The 17,498-nt window shown below is 37.3% G+C and overlaps 1 protein-coding gene across 3 annotated transcripts in view; it reads right to left on the reverse strand.

The window, feature by feature from the left end:
• TPR5 (Tetratricopeptide repeat (TPR)-like superfamily protein) overlaps positions 1-17,498 on the reverse strand; it is a 173,814-nt gene that overhangs the window by 2,021 nt on the left and 154,295 nt on the right. For all 3 annotated transcript variants that reach the window (XM_089803107.1, XM_089803108.1, XM_089803109.1), the window contains 3 exons: positions 14,492-14,677; positions 14,288-14,382; positions 14,087-14,184 (listed from right to left, as the gene is read on the reverse strand). In XM_089803107.1, coding sequence (XP_089659233.1) covers positions 14,087-14,184; positions 14,288-14,382; positions 14,492-14,677 — 379 coding nt within the window. The remainder of the gene's footprint in view (positions 1-14,086; positions 14,185-14,287; positions 14,383-14,491; positions 14,678-17,498) is intronic.

A 17,498-nucleotide genomic window follows, 5' to 3' on the forward strand; every position in this document is an offset into this window, starting at 1 on the left:
AGGGCTTGGTCTCTCATTTGGATGGACGGGGATTTGATAATTCAACTACATTCTCTTTGAGCATTTGTGGCACCATCCAAGTCTAAAAATATTCAGCATAATCCTTGAGAATGATACCTCTCAAGAGATTGCATAACTGAGGAAGTGAAAGACCTTCTGAAGGGTTGCACTTTGGAAGTGGTATTCAGCCATTTCAAGTTGAGCTTAATTTGTATACTCAAACTACCTGAGGGTTTGATTTTTTTGAAAAAAGCAGATACAAAAAAGCAGAATCCAAAAAGTAGTTCGAAAAAAGCAGATACGAAAAAAGAAGATCCGAAAAAGCAGTTCGAAAAAGCATTTCAAGTTGAGCTTCATTGAGTTTCAGACTTGGACTGAGGTTTGATATTTTTGGAGTTCTGTTTGGTGAGGGATTGCATCATTGTTCAATTGGAGGGCTTCACAAGAAGATTCATTGCAAATCTAATATCCACTGGTGATTTTCGGAAGTCAGGCTGGGATTACATTTTATCATCATTGGGTCATCAATATTGGTCCAAATCTCATGCAATCAATTTTAAAGCATTCCAATAGCCTGGGCATTTCAATCTGTACCATTTTTGGCTGCCAGTGTTGAGGGCAAAGATTAATACATTTTCAGTACAGTGCCGTACTGTACGGCCTGCTTCAGAACAGTGTACGACCTGCAGTAAAGGACAGTTTGGGGAAGTGCAAATTTGTTGTTCTTCATACATTTTCAGTACAGTGCCGTACTGTACGGCCTGCTTCAGAACAGTATACGACCTGCAGCAAAGGACAGTTTGGGGAAGTGCAAATTTGTTCTTCTTCATCAGCATATGACCGTCTGCAGTTACATCAGTACCAGGTTCTTCTATTATCATTGCAATAGCTAAATATCAGTAGGCAGTAGGAGTAATGAGGGTTTGCATTGTTTGTTGAATTCAGTCTCAGTTTTGTACCCAGCTATATAATCACTGTACACCTTGTTCCATGAGCTTGATAGATCTTTGTAATCAGTCCCAGCATTGAACAATTTTGTAAGTAGTTTCTTGGTACCAAATAGTTTGCCAAATCTGAAGATGCAATTGTTCTAAGAAGGGCTACATATTGGCACTGTTTTTGCTTCATCGAGTTAATTTATTGCTCAACAGTTCCTAGAACCAATTATTTACTTCCAGCAGTATAGTTGCCAAATGTTTGATGAAATTTCATAGTACATATCCAGTCTTAATCTTCAGCAGCACAGTTCAGACTTCATGCCAAGTGTTAGTAAAAATGTCTTGGCTGTAGATGCATCATATTTCCTTAGTATTTTATGCATTTAAAGTTAGCATCATATTGAAGAGCTTGCATGGTAATCGTAGAAGTTTTTTTCGTTTTTTAAAAAAAAACTATGTTAGCAACCATTTCTATCAAGCAACTTCAAACGGAAACGCTATATGAGCAAGTCACAAAGTTGCACATGAATTGTTTGACAAAATAACAAGTAGCAAATAAGGGCAGTTTGTGATCAGTTTTGACCAAGGTCATTACAGTGGTATCAGAGCTATAAGTCCTGCCATCCTGTGGAGGTCTTATAGGGAATTTGGAACAGCCGGATAGAGGGTAAAGTGTTTGACGAAATGTCAAAACACTAAAATCAGAGCATTTATGTTTGAGCATGCGACAGGGGCCTTATAATTTCCGCAATATCAGAGCAAAACAAAATAGGATTTCAGACCTGCAGAGCGAACAGTCTAGTTCATCCGTGCAGGTGGACATAGAATCCAGTCATACAAACACAGAGGAGGTATTCTTCGATCAAGACATCAATATGGGTGACTGAGATGACAGGAATACAGGATTAGGCAGAGGCGGGAATGCCAGTCCAGATCAGGGAGAGGAAAGATTCTTACAGTTATTAGACACCTTGGCACAGGGACAGCGATTAGCAAAGCGGAGAGCACAGGAACAAAGTCAGAGATTGGAGCTTATGATGCAGATGATGGCTCGTCAAATGGGGTTGAATGCTAATGTTGGTGTAGGAAATAATCAGGATGGGACACATAATGGAGGCGAACAAGTTGGGAACAATTTCGGTCATGCACCCCAGCAAACTAGGACTGTGAGTTCGCGGCCCATGATTCCCACATTTCCTCCTAAAGCTCCAGAGCAACCCGTACCAGAGCCCCAAATCACTAATATACAGGACCAGCTGAGGAGAGATTGGGAAGCCGAAGGTCCAGATTTTATTGCTGCAATTACCTTTAGGGAGTTTATAGATGTGCGGATGAAGCATATGCCATGTGGACATGATAGGAACCAAAGCTATGAGCTACGGAAGAAAGTAGGGAAACTTCAGTTACCATATTATGATGGCTCGGGGAAGTCTACAGCAAGAGCTTGGGTTCAAAAGCTTGACACATACTTACAAATGAACCCTATGCCTGAGGAAGAAGTTATTAAGTATGCAGCAATTCACCTGGATGGGTTAACACATGAGTGGTGGCATCATGGTATGGTCACTATGGGTCATGCACACATTACCTCATATGTAGAGTTTACGGAGAGACTGATTAAACGTTTTGATAGGCCTAAGGATCGTACTTTCCCTATGACAGGCAGAAACTTGTATGAGGAGTTTAACAGACATGTTGATTCGGTACAAGGAGACATTAGCACATCTTCAGGTAATGGTTTATCCACATCATCTTCACAGGCAAAAGGGGTTACAAATGTTCTGCAGGTTGGGCCAGTAGCATCAGAAGGTGATATCACAAACACACCGGATTGTGTGATTGACACAAATAGTGATTCCAATACAGTTGGGTTGGATGAAGTTACAGCAGTTGAGGATACTGTCATGTTTGAGGATAGTACAGTTGATCAAAAAGTGAGCATTCAGGACTTTGCAGAAAATGAGTATCAAGCACAGTTGGATGCTTCTTCAAATGAGATAGAGGCTAGTATCTCTTTACTTGGTTTGGCAAGCCAGCTGAAGACAAGTTACAAGAATATTGTCACGGCTTTATCTCATCATGACAGGATACATGGATTGCTTGAGAATCACATTTGGATGATTCACCTGCAGGAGAGATAGAAAGGAGTCATAACAGGTTCTTGTACTGATCAAGGAAGGCATGGAGGCAATGAAGGTAAGTTACATACACCTACTTTCAAATCGCGATCATCTCCTTAATCTTGCAGGGATCTATTTAGATGCATTGAAGGAGGAGGTTGATCGGTTTTCTCATGAGCTGGAGGATACTCGGAATTCCTTGGTGTGTACTCAGTTAGCTCTCTAGGATCCTAAGAGACATGTGGACGAGCTTTGTCTTGAGGTGAGTTCAGTTCGGGAGTTAGCGCGTATAGCATGGAGTCAGTTTTCTTTTACAATCACGTCACATGTTGATGATTTCTCAAAGATGACAGAGTTTACAGGAGAGTCCCAGGATCTTAGTATTATAGATGATAGCTATTCTAAGGTTACTCCTTTGGACAGTGTACCAAGGATAGAGTACAGGAGTCCGACCAATCGGCACAATCATGTGTCTAGTCAGCTGAGAGTTGGCGAGCGAGACATTTCTATCGCTTGCAAGCATTTCGATGCTGCTCGTCAGTTGTTAGCAATTTACGGATGGGGTTCTCCTACTAGTGATGAGTAGGGAGGCAGTTATCTTTCCTTGACAGAGATCCACTCTTTATGGGAGGCTATCCGGATTCTGAGACAAGATTAAATGCAGTTGGTAGTTGACAGAGATTATCTTATGGAGTGGGGCAGTACAGCATATGACGTGTTATTGGTCAAGGAAGATGAGGTGAGTGAGCTTACTCAGTAGCTCGAGGTGACTTCTGAGTTTCTTGAGAGTACACAGTTGGCTTTCAAGGAGTCACAATTTCATTTAGCTAAGGTGACCATGGAGTTAGAACGACTTCAATCTTTACCAAATTCTGTACAATCACGGACCGTGGTGTCAAGTGATCCGAGGATGTCCATGGTCAAGGTTGATAGAGGCAGTGGAGATGAGGATGTATCTGTCCACGACACTAGTATTGGCATATTTGGTCCATTTCCACTGGAGGTAGGTTCAACTGAGTTAGGCGCTGCAGCTGAGCATTGTGGTATGCTTGACTTGAAGGGCACAGAGACTAGTGATGTTGATTCTGCGCCCTTGGCTATATCATCATCTGACTTAGTTGATGATCAGTCACAGTTGGTCGTATTACGTCTGTAGGATCAGTCTTTGATTGGGATTGGTTCTTTTTACCAGCATTATACAGCAGAATATGTTCATCAGTTTGCTTTTGATCTATGTGTTGAGGAGTTGATGGTAGACAGGTTTGGACTGGGCTCTCGTTTTTTCTATCTATCGTGTAATGACTATTCACCATCAGCAGTGCATGGGTGTTATGGTTATGAGACAGTGGCCGCTAATCTGCAGAGTTGTGATAACTGTAGTAGATGTACAGTGTGTGGATTCTCTGTATTTGGTGCAGTTTCATGTGGGAGTGGTCACCATTGTAGCAAAGTTGGAGTGTGCATTCCGCATAACACAGTGGGTTGTGTGGATGGTGTTTATTGTGTTGACAGTTTGGGTGATCTACTCTACTTGGGGTTTGATATTTTGAGAGTTTATGCTCGTGGGTTCTTGACTGTGGCAGTAGTGGATTTGGAGTTCAGTTTCACCGTGATTCACGATTCATTCATGGATTCCTCTTGGTTATATTTCACAAGTTGTTGCAGGAGCCTACATTGACTGATAGCAATACAGTTCATGACTACATTTGGGATCCAGGTGGAGCGACTAGTTTGTTGTTCAGCCATTGCTTGGGGACAAGCAATTTCAGGAAGGGCGGACTGTAATGTCCCCGTTTTGGTTGACATCGTTTGCGTGCCGGATCAGTCTACCATGGACTCTCGTAGACTGGTGGTTGTGATGAGAGTCATTCTGGCATTTATTTGAGGATTGGATGGTTTATTATGTTCTTGGAGATATTATTTTATCATTACTTTTTATACGCGGCCTATATGTTATAATTTTAAGTTGAGATTGCACTTTTTATTTTATAAAGTTATTTAATTATAAAAGTGCATTACAATGGGATTTTATAATGGATGCTTCTAGAAGTTCTTAGTAACTTCTTAGAAAAGTGAATAAATAGAGGGTTTGGCCTCTCATTTGGATGGACGGCGATTTGATAATTCAACTACATTCTCTTTGAGCATTTGTGGCGCCATCCAGGTCTGCAAATATTCAGCATAATCCTTGAGAACGATACCTCTCAAGAGATTGCATCACTGAGGAAGTGAAAAACCTTCTGAAGGGTTGCACTTTGGAAGTGGTATTCAGCCATTTCAAGTTGAGCTTAATTTGTATACTCAGACTACCTGAGGGTTTGATTTTTTTGAAAAAAGCAGATATGAAAAAGAATCAAAAAAGCAGTCCGAAAAAAGCAAGTCCGAAAAAGCAGCTCGAAAAAGTAGATACGAAAAAAGCAGATCCGAAAAAGCAGTTGGAAAAAGCATTTCAAGTTGAGCTTCATTGAGTTTCAGACTTGGACTGAGGTTTGATATTTTTGGAGTCTGTTTGGTGAGGAATTGCATCATTGTTCAATTGGAGGGCTTCACAAGAAGATTCATTGCAAATCTAATATCAACTGGTGATTTTTGGAAGTTTGGCTGGGATTACATTTTATCATCATTGGGTCATCAATATTGGTACAAATCTTATGCAATCAATTTTAAAGTATTCCAATAGCCTGGGCGTTTCAGTCTGTAACATTTTCAGCTGCCAGTGTTGAGGGCAAAGATTAATACATTTTCAGTACAGTGTCGTACTGTACGGCCTGCTTCAGAACAGTGTACGACCTGCAGCAAAGGACAGTTTGGGGAAGTGCAAATTTGTTCTTCTTCATCAGCATATGACCGTCTGCAGTTACATCAGTACCAGGTTCTTCTATTATCATTGCAATAGCTAAATATCAGTAGGCAGTAGGAGTAATGAGGGTTTGCATTGTTTGTTAATTTCAGTCTCAGTTTTGTACCCAGCTATATAATCACTGTACACCTTGTTCCATGAGCTTGATAGATCTTTGTAATCAGTCTCAGCATTGAACAATTTTGTAAGTAGTTCCTTGTTACCAAATAGTTTGCCAAATCTGAAGATGCAATTGTTCTAAGAAGGGCTACATATTGGCACTGTTTTTGCTTCATCGAGTTAATTTATTGCTCAACAGTTCCTAGAACCAGTTATTTACTTCCAGCAGTATAGTTGCCAAATGTTTGATGAAATTTCATAGTACATATCCAGTCTTAATCTTCAGCAGCACAGTTCAGACTTCATGCCAAGTGTTTGTAAAAATGTCTTGGCTGTAGATGCATCACATTTCCTTAGTATCTTATGTATTTAAAGTTAGCATCATATTGAGGAGCTTGCATGGTAATCGTAGAAGTTTTTTTTGTTTTTAAAAAAAAAACTATCTTAGCAACCATTTCTATCAAGCAACTTCAAATGGAAACGCTATATCAGCAAGTCACAAGGTTGCACATGAACTGTTTGACAAAATAACAAGTAGCAAATAAGGGCAGTTTGTGATCAGTTTTGACCAGGGTCATTACATGAACCCATCCATGCTTCATTTTCTCACCTAAAGCTTGTTGTCTATTCACATGTAATACTCCCAGAAAACCCTGTTTTTTAATTTTTCCCCCATTTTAAGTGTTGGTTTTACCTTAATTAATTTGTTCTTCATTGCTTAAAATTCATCCAATCGTATCCAGCATGCATAACTCCAGATATGCAAAGAAGAAAGAGGGACACGAGGCAAGAATGATCACATAATGGAGCCTACAAGGAGGTGAAAGAATGATTAGAATCATAGAATGCTTTCAAGACAAAAATGGTCAACGAACACTTATGAAAAAATCAAGGATACATATTCATATTCCAATCCAAGATTTTTTTGCCAAACCCAAAAACTTCAAACTTGGAGCACCCTATAGCAACATGAAGACCGACAAAGGATGATGTAATACAGGTCGTGTCTTGTTAGACACTTAGAATATTTTGATCATGAATTTGTAATTTGTGTTCGACATATTATATGTAATGGAAAAACAAAATGTAGTCGCATGTAATAGTATCATGTGCAAAGCTGTAAGATGTAATCATGTTGCAAGTGTTTTAAGCCTTATAGCATTGAATAAGTCAAAGTTAGTTAGTTAGAGAATAGGTCAAGGTGGTTAAGGGTTTTCTCCTTCTTTCTCCACCTTTCTCTCCACCCTTTTCCTATATAAAGGAGGGAGCTCATTGTAAACAATTATCTTTTGGCAAGGCAAGAAAATTCTGCCAATTTTTGTATACAGACTATGACTTTGAACTTAAGTGTAAATCTAAATTGTTTTTGTGGATGTTTGGAAGCTCCAATCAGATAAACCTATATATGATTATATATGAGATATATTTATATACATGCGTCCATCATATATGAGATGTAAGTTTATTATATGAGAAACATTGTGTGTGTGTGTGTGTGTGTGGGCGCGCACGCACGCGCGCGCTTAAGTTTTTATTATAATAATTATATAACTAATGAATAGATGTGTCTTGTGAGGGACACGTCTATTCATGGCTTATCCTCATTTAAATACATGGTGGTACTTAGTACATTTGTAGCGATCTCGGAAAACCAAAATGGTATCAAAGCCTGGCTGCAAATATAAGAAAGAATAGAAAAGAGAGAAGAATATATGTTAAACAATAAGCCAAGGGTGTCAAAAGTTGGCATGAAATTTTTTATGAATTTTTTTTATTATTGTGATTACCTTCTCCTTGCTTTATTATCATGAGCTAAATCAAAAGTTGCAGAGGCTCAGAAGTTGACTATGTTGCACCAATGTCACCAGAGTGGGGTCGATCTGTGCTCTGAGTACCTATGGAGTCACCTGCAAAACTCAGTGATGTCAGGCTGGGATCTGTGATCTATAGTGGCAGATAACTTGGGAGGGCAGTAACTAATTTTCTTGCACATGGATCGAGGGTTAAAGTATTTTGTCATTTTTTATACACTTGCAACCATGTGCAGTGTAAACATGGTCTTTGCTCCGTGGTATTGCTGCCATGTGGACTATTCTGCTTTCAGCTTTAAGAAGGGATCGAATTGGGATTTACGTGAATTCAAGGAAGAAATGATACTTCCATTTTTTGGAAACAGAAATTATCGGAGATTATTCATGGAGCTGTGTGGGTGGACACCTAGAATGAATATTGTATAGCTTAAAGTGGCTATTGACCACAACTATATCTTGTAGAGTTAATCTTGAGGCGTTCACTAACAATTTCTCTAGATGCTTTGTTTTTCCTTTATTCATCACATCCCCATAAATGTAAGTCAAGCTTCGTAAGTTAGAACGTTCATTGACTAAAATTTGAGATTGACATGTATTAGCTACAAGTGAATTATTTGTGTCTTGAAGCTCAATCGTATCTTTGTTCATTGAAATGGATTGTTCTATTTCGGAGTATGAGAAAAATAATATGGGCTCAAATTTTGATAGTTTTAGCAAAGATAATAAAACATCAATGCCTCTGCATGTTCTTGTTGTGGATGACAATATCACTATAATGTCCCCCATCTTTTAGGCCCTCAATGGAGTTATTAGCCTTTCATTTTCCAAAGGCTAAGTGGAGAAATAAGGAGAAATAAATTAAATTAAAGTCAATAAATAAATAAATCTAAAGGTGACTTTATATTTAATTAATTTAATTTTCTAGAAGCACAACTAATTATTGTATTGGAAAGGGGGAAGCTCCTAGAGAGTGCAATTAAATAATATTTTATTTCCTTCTAGAAGGGTGAAGGAAAAGAATAAATAGAGGCAAAAGCTTCATCGTTAGGCATCCAATTATTGTCAATTGCATTTGATATGAACTTGGGAGAAGAAACTAAGGGTTTCCAATTTCAGTTAGCCATTGGAGAGTGTCAATTCTTCAGTGTTGCAACCATTTGAGGTGGTGCAATATCCATTGAATTTGGCATTCAGGGAAGCTTCATTTTGGAGTTCTATTTGTTCTTTAAGTTGAGGAATAACCTAAGGGTTTGAAGAATATTGAAGGACTAACTAGTGCAGACTTGAAGATTCATCTTTGGCAGCTATTAGTAATCGTTTTTTTCCTTGCTGCTACAGTACGTGTGAACAGTGTTGCGCTACAGTACCCGCACTACAGTATTTATGCTTGATTCCGATTGCAACTTTCATCTCCATCCGTGGGCATCACTATTATCAGGTTCCTCTTGCAACTATTAGTAATTAGCATTAATTTTAGGCATATAATTTTGCTGTTGTAAGTGATAATTCAGAATCAGATTTGGCATTGTTGTAGTCATTATTGTAAGCCCATTTGTCTTGGCAAATTCATAGGAACATTGTACATGGGAATGAATTCAATAAAGGAGATATATGTTGCATACCATTTATTTGATGAAATGCCCATCTAATAGCATATGTGATCCGCATAATAGCTATATGCCAATTGGTTGTCAAAATGTCAGTTGGTTGTAGGTATGCATTCCATATCTAGTTTCCATGTATATGCATTGAAAATACCAAAAGGAACTGCACTTGGATATTAGTTCATTATAAGAGGTATTGTAATATCATTCAAACTATATCAAACAATCTGAAACACAAAAAAAATCAGAAAAGAGAAAGGCAGCATATAATATTCCTTGAGCTAAAATCAATCTGTTTAGGCAAGGGATGGTACAATCACAGATCTAAAGCTTATTGAGAAGCTGCTCAAAATCTCGTCTTACCAAGTGGCCATGGTGGATAGTGGAATTCCTAGGATTAGGAAATGAGAGCAACAATACAGTGCAAATCAACAAATCCAAGGTGGACATGATAATTGTCGACTACAGTATGTCAAGAATGAATGGCTACAAGTTGCTCAAGAAAATAAAGGTGATTTTTTATTTGTGGTGTTCAATCTGATCTTTCAACCTGGATTGAAGACCAGATGTAAATGACTCTGTGTTACTCTTGAAACTCAAAGGACATGATAAGGAACAAGTATTTAAAATGGATAAATCTTGCCACGTGTACACTAGCATCTCCCTAGGCATAGGAAATTCCACAGAGGCAGCAAGTTCAATGTTGCATCAAGAGGCATTGAGTAGAAAGTACAACTAAAATTAAATGAAACTCATCACCAAAGTAGGCAAAACATGGTCGAAAATTATGTGACGTACATGGAAGATTGACGGTAAAAGAAATGCTTGGAGACCAAGTCAAATCATACTTTTCATTTGGTGGTGATAAAGGAGGGACCACCTTATTATATGTGAATGAACCGTGCTGAATCAGGGAAAGAAAATAGCAGTCATACTGTAATTGTGAAGGAGGGACATAGGAATTATAATTACTCCACCATAGGGGATACCACGTCACTGGGCAAGTTGGACAATTGAGATTTGGAGACTGGTAGTCAAACCATCAAATATCACCCACAAACTACGTAATTCTGCCATCGTGGAGTTGGTGACACCAATACACCTTATTCTGCTCGAGCCATGTGTAAGAGGGAATAATTAATAAGGGATTTGATTCTAAGTATTGGACAAGACCCACCACCTTTACAGCAAAGGTAAGTTGATACGATGTTCAATGTGAGTAGATATTGATTATGCTCTTATCAATATAATAATAATTAGGAATATAGTAATTTTACATATTTATAATTTTTCTTCTAAATGATATATAGGGACTAATTCGATAAATGATAATGATAAGGTATTTATATTAATACAAGAAAGATCGTTATATATATAGAAAGGAATAAATTTGTGCACGCACGCACACACACACACACACACACACACACACACACACATATATATATAATATTAGAAAATTTCTAACAGATCATTGTTATAGATGATTATTTAAATCAAATTTCTAATGTCCTTATAGTTAAAATATAATGATGTTATTATTGAGAATAAGTATCAAACGTCATTTTTATTACTATAAGAGTTTTTTGTCTTCATCTTTTTCATGAATGTTATTGTAGGAAAAAGGGAGATTGATTTCAGAATCAGAGGGAGTTTGACACTTCTTCAAAAGTAAAGGAGCTCAGAAAATTGATGTTCAAAAGGAGTCTGACACATTTGTCTGAAGGAGCAAATAGAGAATATGATTTAGTGAACCTTCGGTGAACTCAATCATATTGATTTAGAGGGAGTAACCCATGTTGAGATGGATTCTCCAATGATCAATTGTAGCAATCAAGAGGATTTTACTTCATGAATATACCTCATAACGATGTGATTTTAATAGGCCTACCCTCTGTGTATATCATGAGAAAGTGATGACTTCCAAATGATGTCACTTGTATTTGTAGAAGTTACTAAAAGGTAATGATCTTACAATAACTTAATTTTCTATTATGATAGATATCTTACGATGTTTATGCAAATCATGATTGAATATGCTTTGCATGGTGAATGCTTATAAGGAAAGCATTATGAGAATGCGTGTGCACATACCTTATTACATTTTTTGAGTACATGGTGAATGTTATGCATCTTGATGTTCTAGAGGCCATTATACAGTATGTTCTGAAGGCCATTACTTAGAGTACTTGGTGAATATCTTGCGTCTCATTCTAGAGGCCATTACTCAGAGAGTATTTGGTGAATATCATATGCTGATACTCTATAGACCAATACTCAAATGTGATATCAAAATGGTGAATATCATACGCTAATATTCTGCAGACCATTACCTTCTTGAGTACATAGTGAGTATCAAACGTTGATACTCTAGAGACCATTACTTAGAGTATTCAGTGAATATCATATATTCTAAAGGCTAATACTCATGATATTAGAATGATAGATATCTTTTGATTAAAGATATCCTTAATCTTGCTGACTTGATATTACTTTGAGGTAATACATATGTTTATCCTCCCTAGCTAAGAGGGAGTGTTGATGTTTGGTAGCTTCAGTCGGATAAATCTATATATAATTATATATGAGATATAATTTATATACATGTGTTCATCATATATGAGATGTAAGTTTATTATATGAAACATTATATATATATATATGCCTTTTTATTGAGTTTGGAGTTGCAGATTTAACCAAGCAGTTCAGATTTATATCAGTTTTTAAGCAGACACCCTAGGATGCAAGAGACTATGGTGTATCCTGGTCCAGTGTTAATTCTCTGAATTTTATCACTTCTATCATGGTTTTGTATCTGTATAGGAAGGAATGCCTTCCTAAGACCCCAATTCGAATAGGGGCTTCTGTAATTTGTTTTTATTTAAATTCATCTATAATCTGAGGTATGCCCCTTCTAATTCTATAAAAAATAGAACTAAGGTCCTAAGCAAGACTGGAGGTTTTCTTCCTCCATTCTTTCCTACCAGCGCCCACTTGAATAGAGACTTTGTAATCTTATTTATTCATTTATATAAATATAGGGCTTCAGCTTTTTACCATGGCAAAAAAAAATTATAAAATTTAATTAATAGACAGGTCCCATGAAGGGACGTGTCTATTCATGGTTTATCCTCATTTAAATAAGAGGTTGCTGTCATTTGGAAAATACATACCAAACACATGGAAGTGCTTAGTACATTTGCAGTGATCCCGGAAAACCAACAAATAAAAGAGGCAGGTTGTTTTGAAACTTTGTGCCAAACTTACCTATTATGTGACAACATTTTCTTGAATTGATTGTGAGTTTTAATACTTCATTCAAGAGGGATTTAAATTCAATTGTGCAGACTTTGAGCTGCCTTTTGCATTCAAAGCCAATTTGAACTTTTGAAGACTTTGTATTATAGGAGGACAAATTGTTATAATTGGTAGTGGCTGCAATTACTTAGAACTGAAGACTTTGGGCTTCAGTTGTAAGTGTGTTTTTATTAAGTTTGAGATAATTTGGTAACAGAATTTGCGTCTTGCTAAATATTCTACTTGAACTCTAATTCGAGATAATTGCAAGAGACTTTGGGTTCTTTTACTTATTCCCCAAAAGTAAACTACTACCTCTAGTGTTGTTCTTATGTCAATTTGTATTATCGTAGCAATAACACACTTTTTGTTAAGTTGGAAAGTTGTAGTTGTATGCAAATCATTCCTAAAAAAGAGGAATTGATTAAGAGAACTGCCCTTTTTGTGATTTCAGTTAAGTTCCTATTGAAGCAACCAACAGTAAAAAGGAAACCTCCCCTATTCTTGAGACGACAAAAAAATCTCATGAGACATTGCCTATAGTCACAATTTTGTAAGTCGTGATCATAGTGACTTACAAAAATTTTAGCCAACACAGAGACAACAAGTACGAGGCATGTGATCAATGTGATGAACTCTTTGGATATGAAAGTCCATACAATAGATACTCTCAATATGCATTAAATGCCTAGCTTCTGAATTGTTTTTCCATTATCGTTAAATATTTGAACCATTCAGCTTGCTACTCATTATTAAGCCTAGGAACACTGCAATTAGAAGACAATGCATTCCAAGCCCTCAAGAAAAGTATCAGAAATCATGGAACAAAAGAGAAACCATCAAATTAATTACTCCATGTAAGCCAGTAGAAGTCTCAAATAAGGCAAAGACCAGATACCAAAAGCGCAAGAAATATCCTTCCACAGAGTATAACTTTATCTTGAAAAGCTCTTAAGCCTTAAAAACTGATATGGGTTTAATAAATTGTATGTTGAATTCAAACAGTCCCAGTTTTCGTTGTAATTAATGTCTGGTACTTAATCAACAATGAGAAGAGTAAAAACTGATAGAGCAGATCCTTTAAAGGTTTTGGTTGGATGAGATGCCAAACTTTGTCCTTGGATTGAGAGAGCTATTGTTGTATTACGCAGAGTAATAATTAATAGTGCAGATGTTTTATAGGTTTTGGTTAAAGCAGAATTTTACCATATCAGCTTTCTACTATTGAAGTGTCCTCAATAAGTCCAAGCATAAGTAATATTAAGTCAAACAAGTCCAGCTTTTGTGGGAAAAGTGGAGTAAAAATTGTTAGTGCTGATCTACTATAGGTTTTGGTTAAAAGAGAATTTCAACATACCAGCTTTATCCTTAGAGGACAGGCACATTATGGTCATGTCAAATCGACCAACCTTGGTCAGATTTTCTAGGAAGTGAACAGAAAAATCAAGATTCTCCCTGTCAATAAATGTTGAGCATTAGCTCAATTGGGAATTAAGAAATATAATTTAAAAAGCAATTCATCATATATTCTGAGAAAATCTAGATGGGAAAAACTTACACGAAAAAGAACTTAATACATCTGATGATCTCCAGCAACAAAGGAGCTGACAATGCATCTTTAAATACTTTCGGCAAAGATGATGGAGCCATAACCTAGATCAATGATTACATATAAGCACAGAGGGTAATGACATAGGTTACACCAAAAGTTTCTTATACATAAAAGGAACAATTATTTCTTAAGTTCCATTGTTTAATGAACCTTTAGCAGCTCCGATTGTGCAGACTGATCTTCTGAAAACCCTTTCCACATAACCTCAAACTCATAGGCTGTTTTTGGAGCTATAATATTCTGTGCAACTGCAGCAATGGCTCGTGAAGCTGCACGAGCAGTGACTTCCTGTGCTGATAATAGTGAATCTTTCTTTAGGTTTCCATTCAAGCTTTTCTACATACATACAGAAAGGCATACAATCATAATCTGAACCATATTGTGAATCAAAAAGAAACTATACTTTCAATGCAAAATTCCACATTATTTCATACCCTGAACTAAACAGAAAGATGTAACAGGCACAGAGCAACAATTGATTATAAGAAAAATATACTAAAATCAATGAAAACTTGAAAAGTGTATGAAAAATTATGCACCTTTATAAATTTCAACCACAAATGATACTGTGTGAATCCAAATGAGTTCTCAAAATAAGAACTATTCAACATCATCTACAAGAATATGCCGTTTTTTGAAAAATCCAACACCCAAATTAGGTACTATCTGCATTGCTGTGAAGTTCACAAAAAACTTACCCCATGTAAATAATTATTCAGAAAATGAAGCAAAAACGAGACTGTAAAGTTTTTGGAAAAATCAAACACCCAAATTAGGTACTATCTGCATTGTTGTGGTGCTTTCAAAAAACTTACCCCATGTAAATAATTGTTTTAAAAAAGGAGCAAAAATGAGACTCTAAAGTTCAGCACCAAAAATGAATGGTTCACTAGAGGGATCAAATTGAAAGGGAGGAAATGATGACATCAACATATAATATTCTGAGATTCATCAAAATATTCCTCCATGCTGGAATATTCTCAAGATACCTTTTGTTTGTATAGAAACACCTCCATGATCCAAAACCACCCTTTGAATTGTTGAAAGTGAAACCACTATCATACATCAAGAAACTATCTTTTGAAAAGCAAGCGATTTTAAGCAAGTGGGCTAGAGAGATGGGGTTGCATTTATTGTGGCCACCACCTAGTTTCTGAGACATTAAATCAATCGGCCCATTAACAATAGTTTGATTAATGACTTATTTTATAACGGGAACATTACAGTCCTCCCATCCCAAATTTTGCCTGTCCTCGAGCAAATTCAATTTTAGATGTTGGAGAATGTGCTCGCCCTCCCACATCGTGTTGTCCAATGGCAAGTGTTTCCAACGCACCAAATATTCCTTCACTGTGTGGTTTCGCAGGGTCTTCTCACGTACTTCGATGATCTCGGTTGGTTTCAATATGAGCTTTCCTCCTTCATTGAGCGGTGGAAGGTTTGTGGCTACTGTGACATTCTGCCCCACAGCCTTCTTCAAGCATGAAACATGAAAGACGTTATGAATACGACTTCCCTCTGGAAGTTCCAACTTGTAAGCGACTTCACCAATGTGACAAACTACGCGATAGGGGTCATAAAATTGTGGCTTCAATTATTCTTTTCCCTTTTCCTTCAATGAGGATTGTCGATATGGCTGGAGTCTGAGATAAACCAAGTCCCCTAAATCGAAACTCCTCTCCATTTGGTGTTTTTCGACGTAAATCTTTTGTTGATTCTATGCCCGTTGTAAGTTTTCCTTCAAGTATCGTAGGATGTCCTGTCCCTCCTGGAGCCAATCCCTCACCCTTGGTGCGTGACTATCTCCCAACACTATGTCGATGAAGGAGAGGGGTTTGTACCCGTATAGAGCTTTAAATGGTGACATCCCAATGGACATGTGATACGTGGTATTGTAACAATATTCTCCTACGTGTATCCACTTGACCGATGCCCGTTGTTGTGCCAAAACATAGTTTCAAAGGTAACCTTCAAGCCACTTGTTCACAATCTCCGTTTGTCCGTCTATCTGAGAGTGGTAACTAGTACTTGGTGACAATTTCGTCCCTGACAATCGAAATAGTTCTGTCCAGAAGATACTGATGAATCGCCCATCCCGATCACTGACAATGTTTTGGGGTAAGCCGTGCAGATGAAAGACTTCTCTAAAAAACAGATTGGCAACTTGTGCAACCTAAAAATCTGAGAGGATGGCGAAGAAATGTGTGCTTTGCCAATCTATCAACCACTTTGAAAATACAATCCTTTCCATTCACCTTGGGAAGCCCCATTATGAAATCCATCGAGATACTTTCCCACTTATGTTTTGAAATTAGCAAAGGTTGCAGTAAACCCGGCAGGTAGAGTATGTTCGGATTTGTTCTGCTGGCAAACCGCACACTCTTACATGCTACAATACGTCTCCTTTAAGTCCTTTCCATGGAGAACTCTCCAAGAGACTTCTGTAAGTTTTGAGAAAGCCCAGGTGTCCTACCAAGGGAATGTCGTATACCTCCTTCAAGATTTTTTGCTTCAATTTGGATTTCGACACTAAAAATATCCGATTCTTATTGTAGATGATGTCATCCACCACTTTGTACTGATCATCTTGAGTGTTGCCATCCATTAGCAATTTAGCACACAAGCATATGTGTTTTTGTAATATACTACCAACAAAAATGCCTTCTAGTTAGCTGAAATCTGGTTTAGTGAGCAAATGGCAAGTTTTCTGGACAAGGCATCTGCAACCACATTGTTCTTTCCTTTCACATATTCAATGTCAAAATCAAAAGTTTGAACCTTGCTTACCCATTTTTGTCGTCTCTCATTCAAGTCCCTTTGCTCTAGAAAATATCTCAAACTATTGTGATCTGTACGAATGAAAAACTTGGTACCCACCAGATACTGTTCAAACTTGGTTAGTGCATGTACAATGGCCAACATTTCTTTGTTGTAGATGGAATATAAGTGTTCATTTTGTGTAGGCTTCTTGCTCTCATAAGCTATGAGGTGTCGATCTTGCATCAATACTGTGCCAATGTCTTCTCCAGATGCGTGGCAGTCCAGAATGAACGGTTGAGTGAAATCAAATAATGCAAGTATGGGACAAGTACTCATTGCCTCTTTCAACTTATCAAAAGTGAGTTGTGCCTTTTCATTCCATTGGAAAGACCCCTTC

The sequence above is a fragment of the Cupressus sempervirens genome, chromosome 10, assembly GCF_028749045.1.
Source record: "Cupressus sempervirens isolate cs-2001-9-10 chromosome 10, ASM2874904v1, whole genome shotgun sequence".
Taxonomy (NCBI): Eukaryota; Viridiplantae; Streptophyta; class Pinopsida; order Cupressales; family Cupressaceae; genus Cupressus; species Cupressus sempervirens.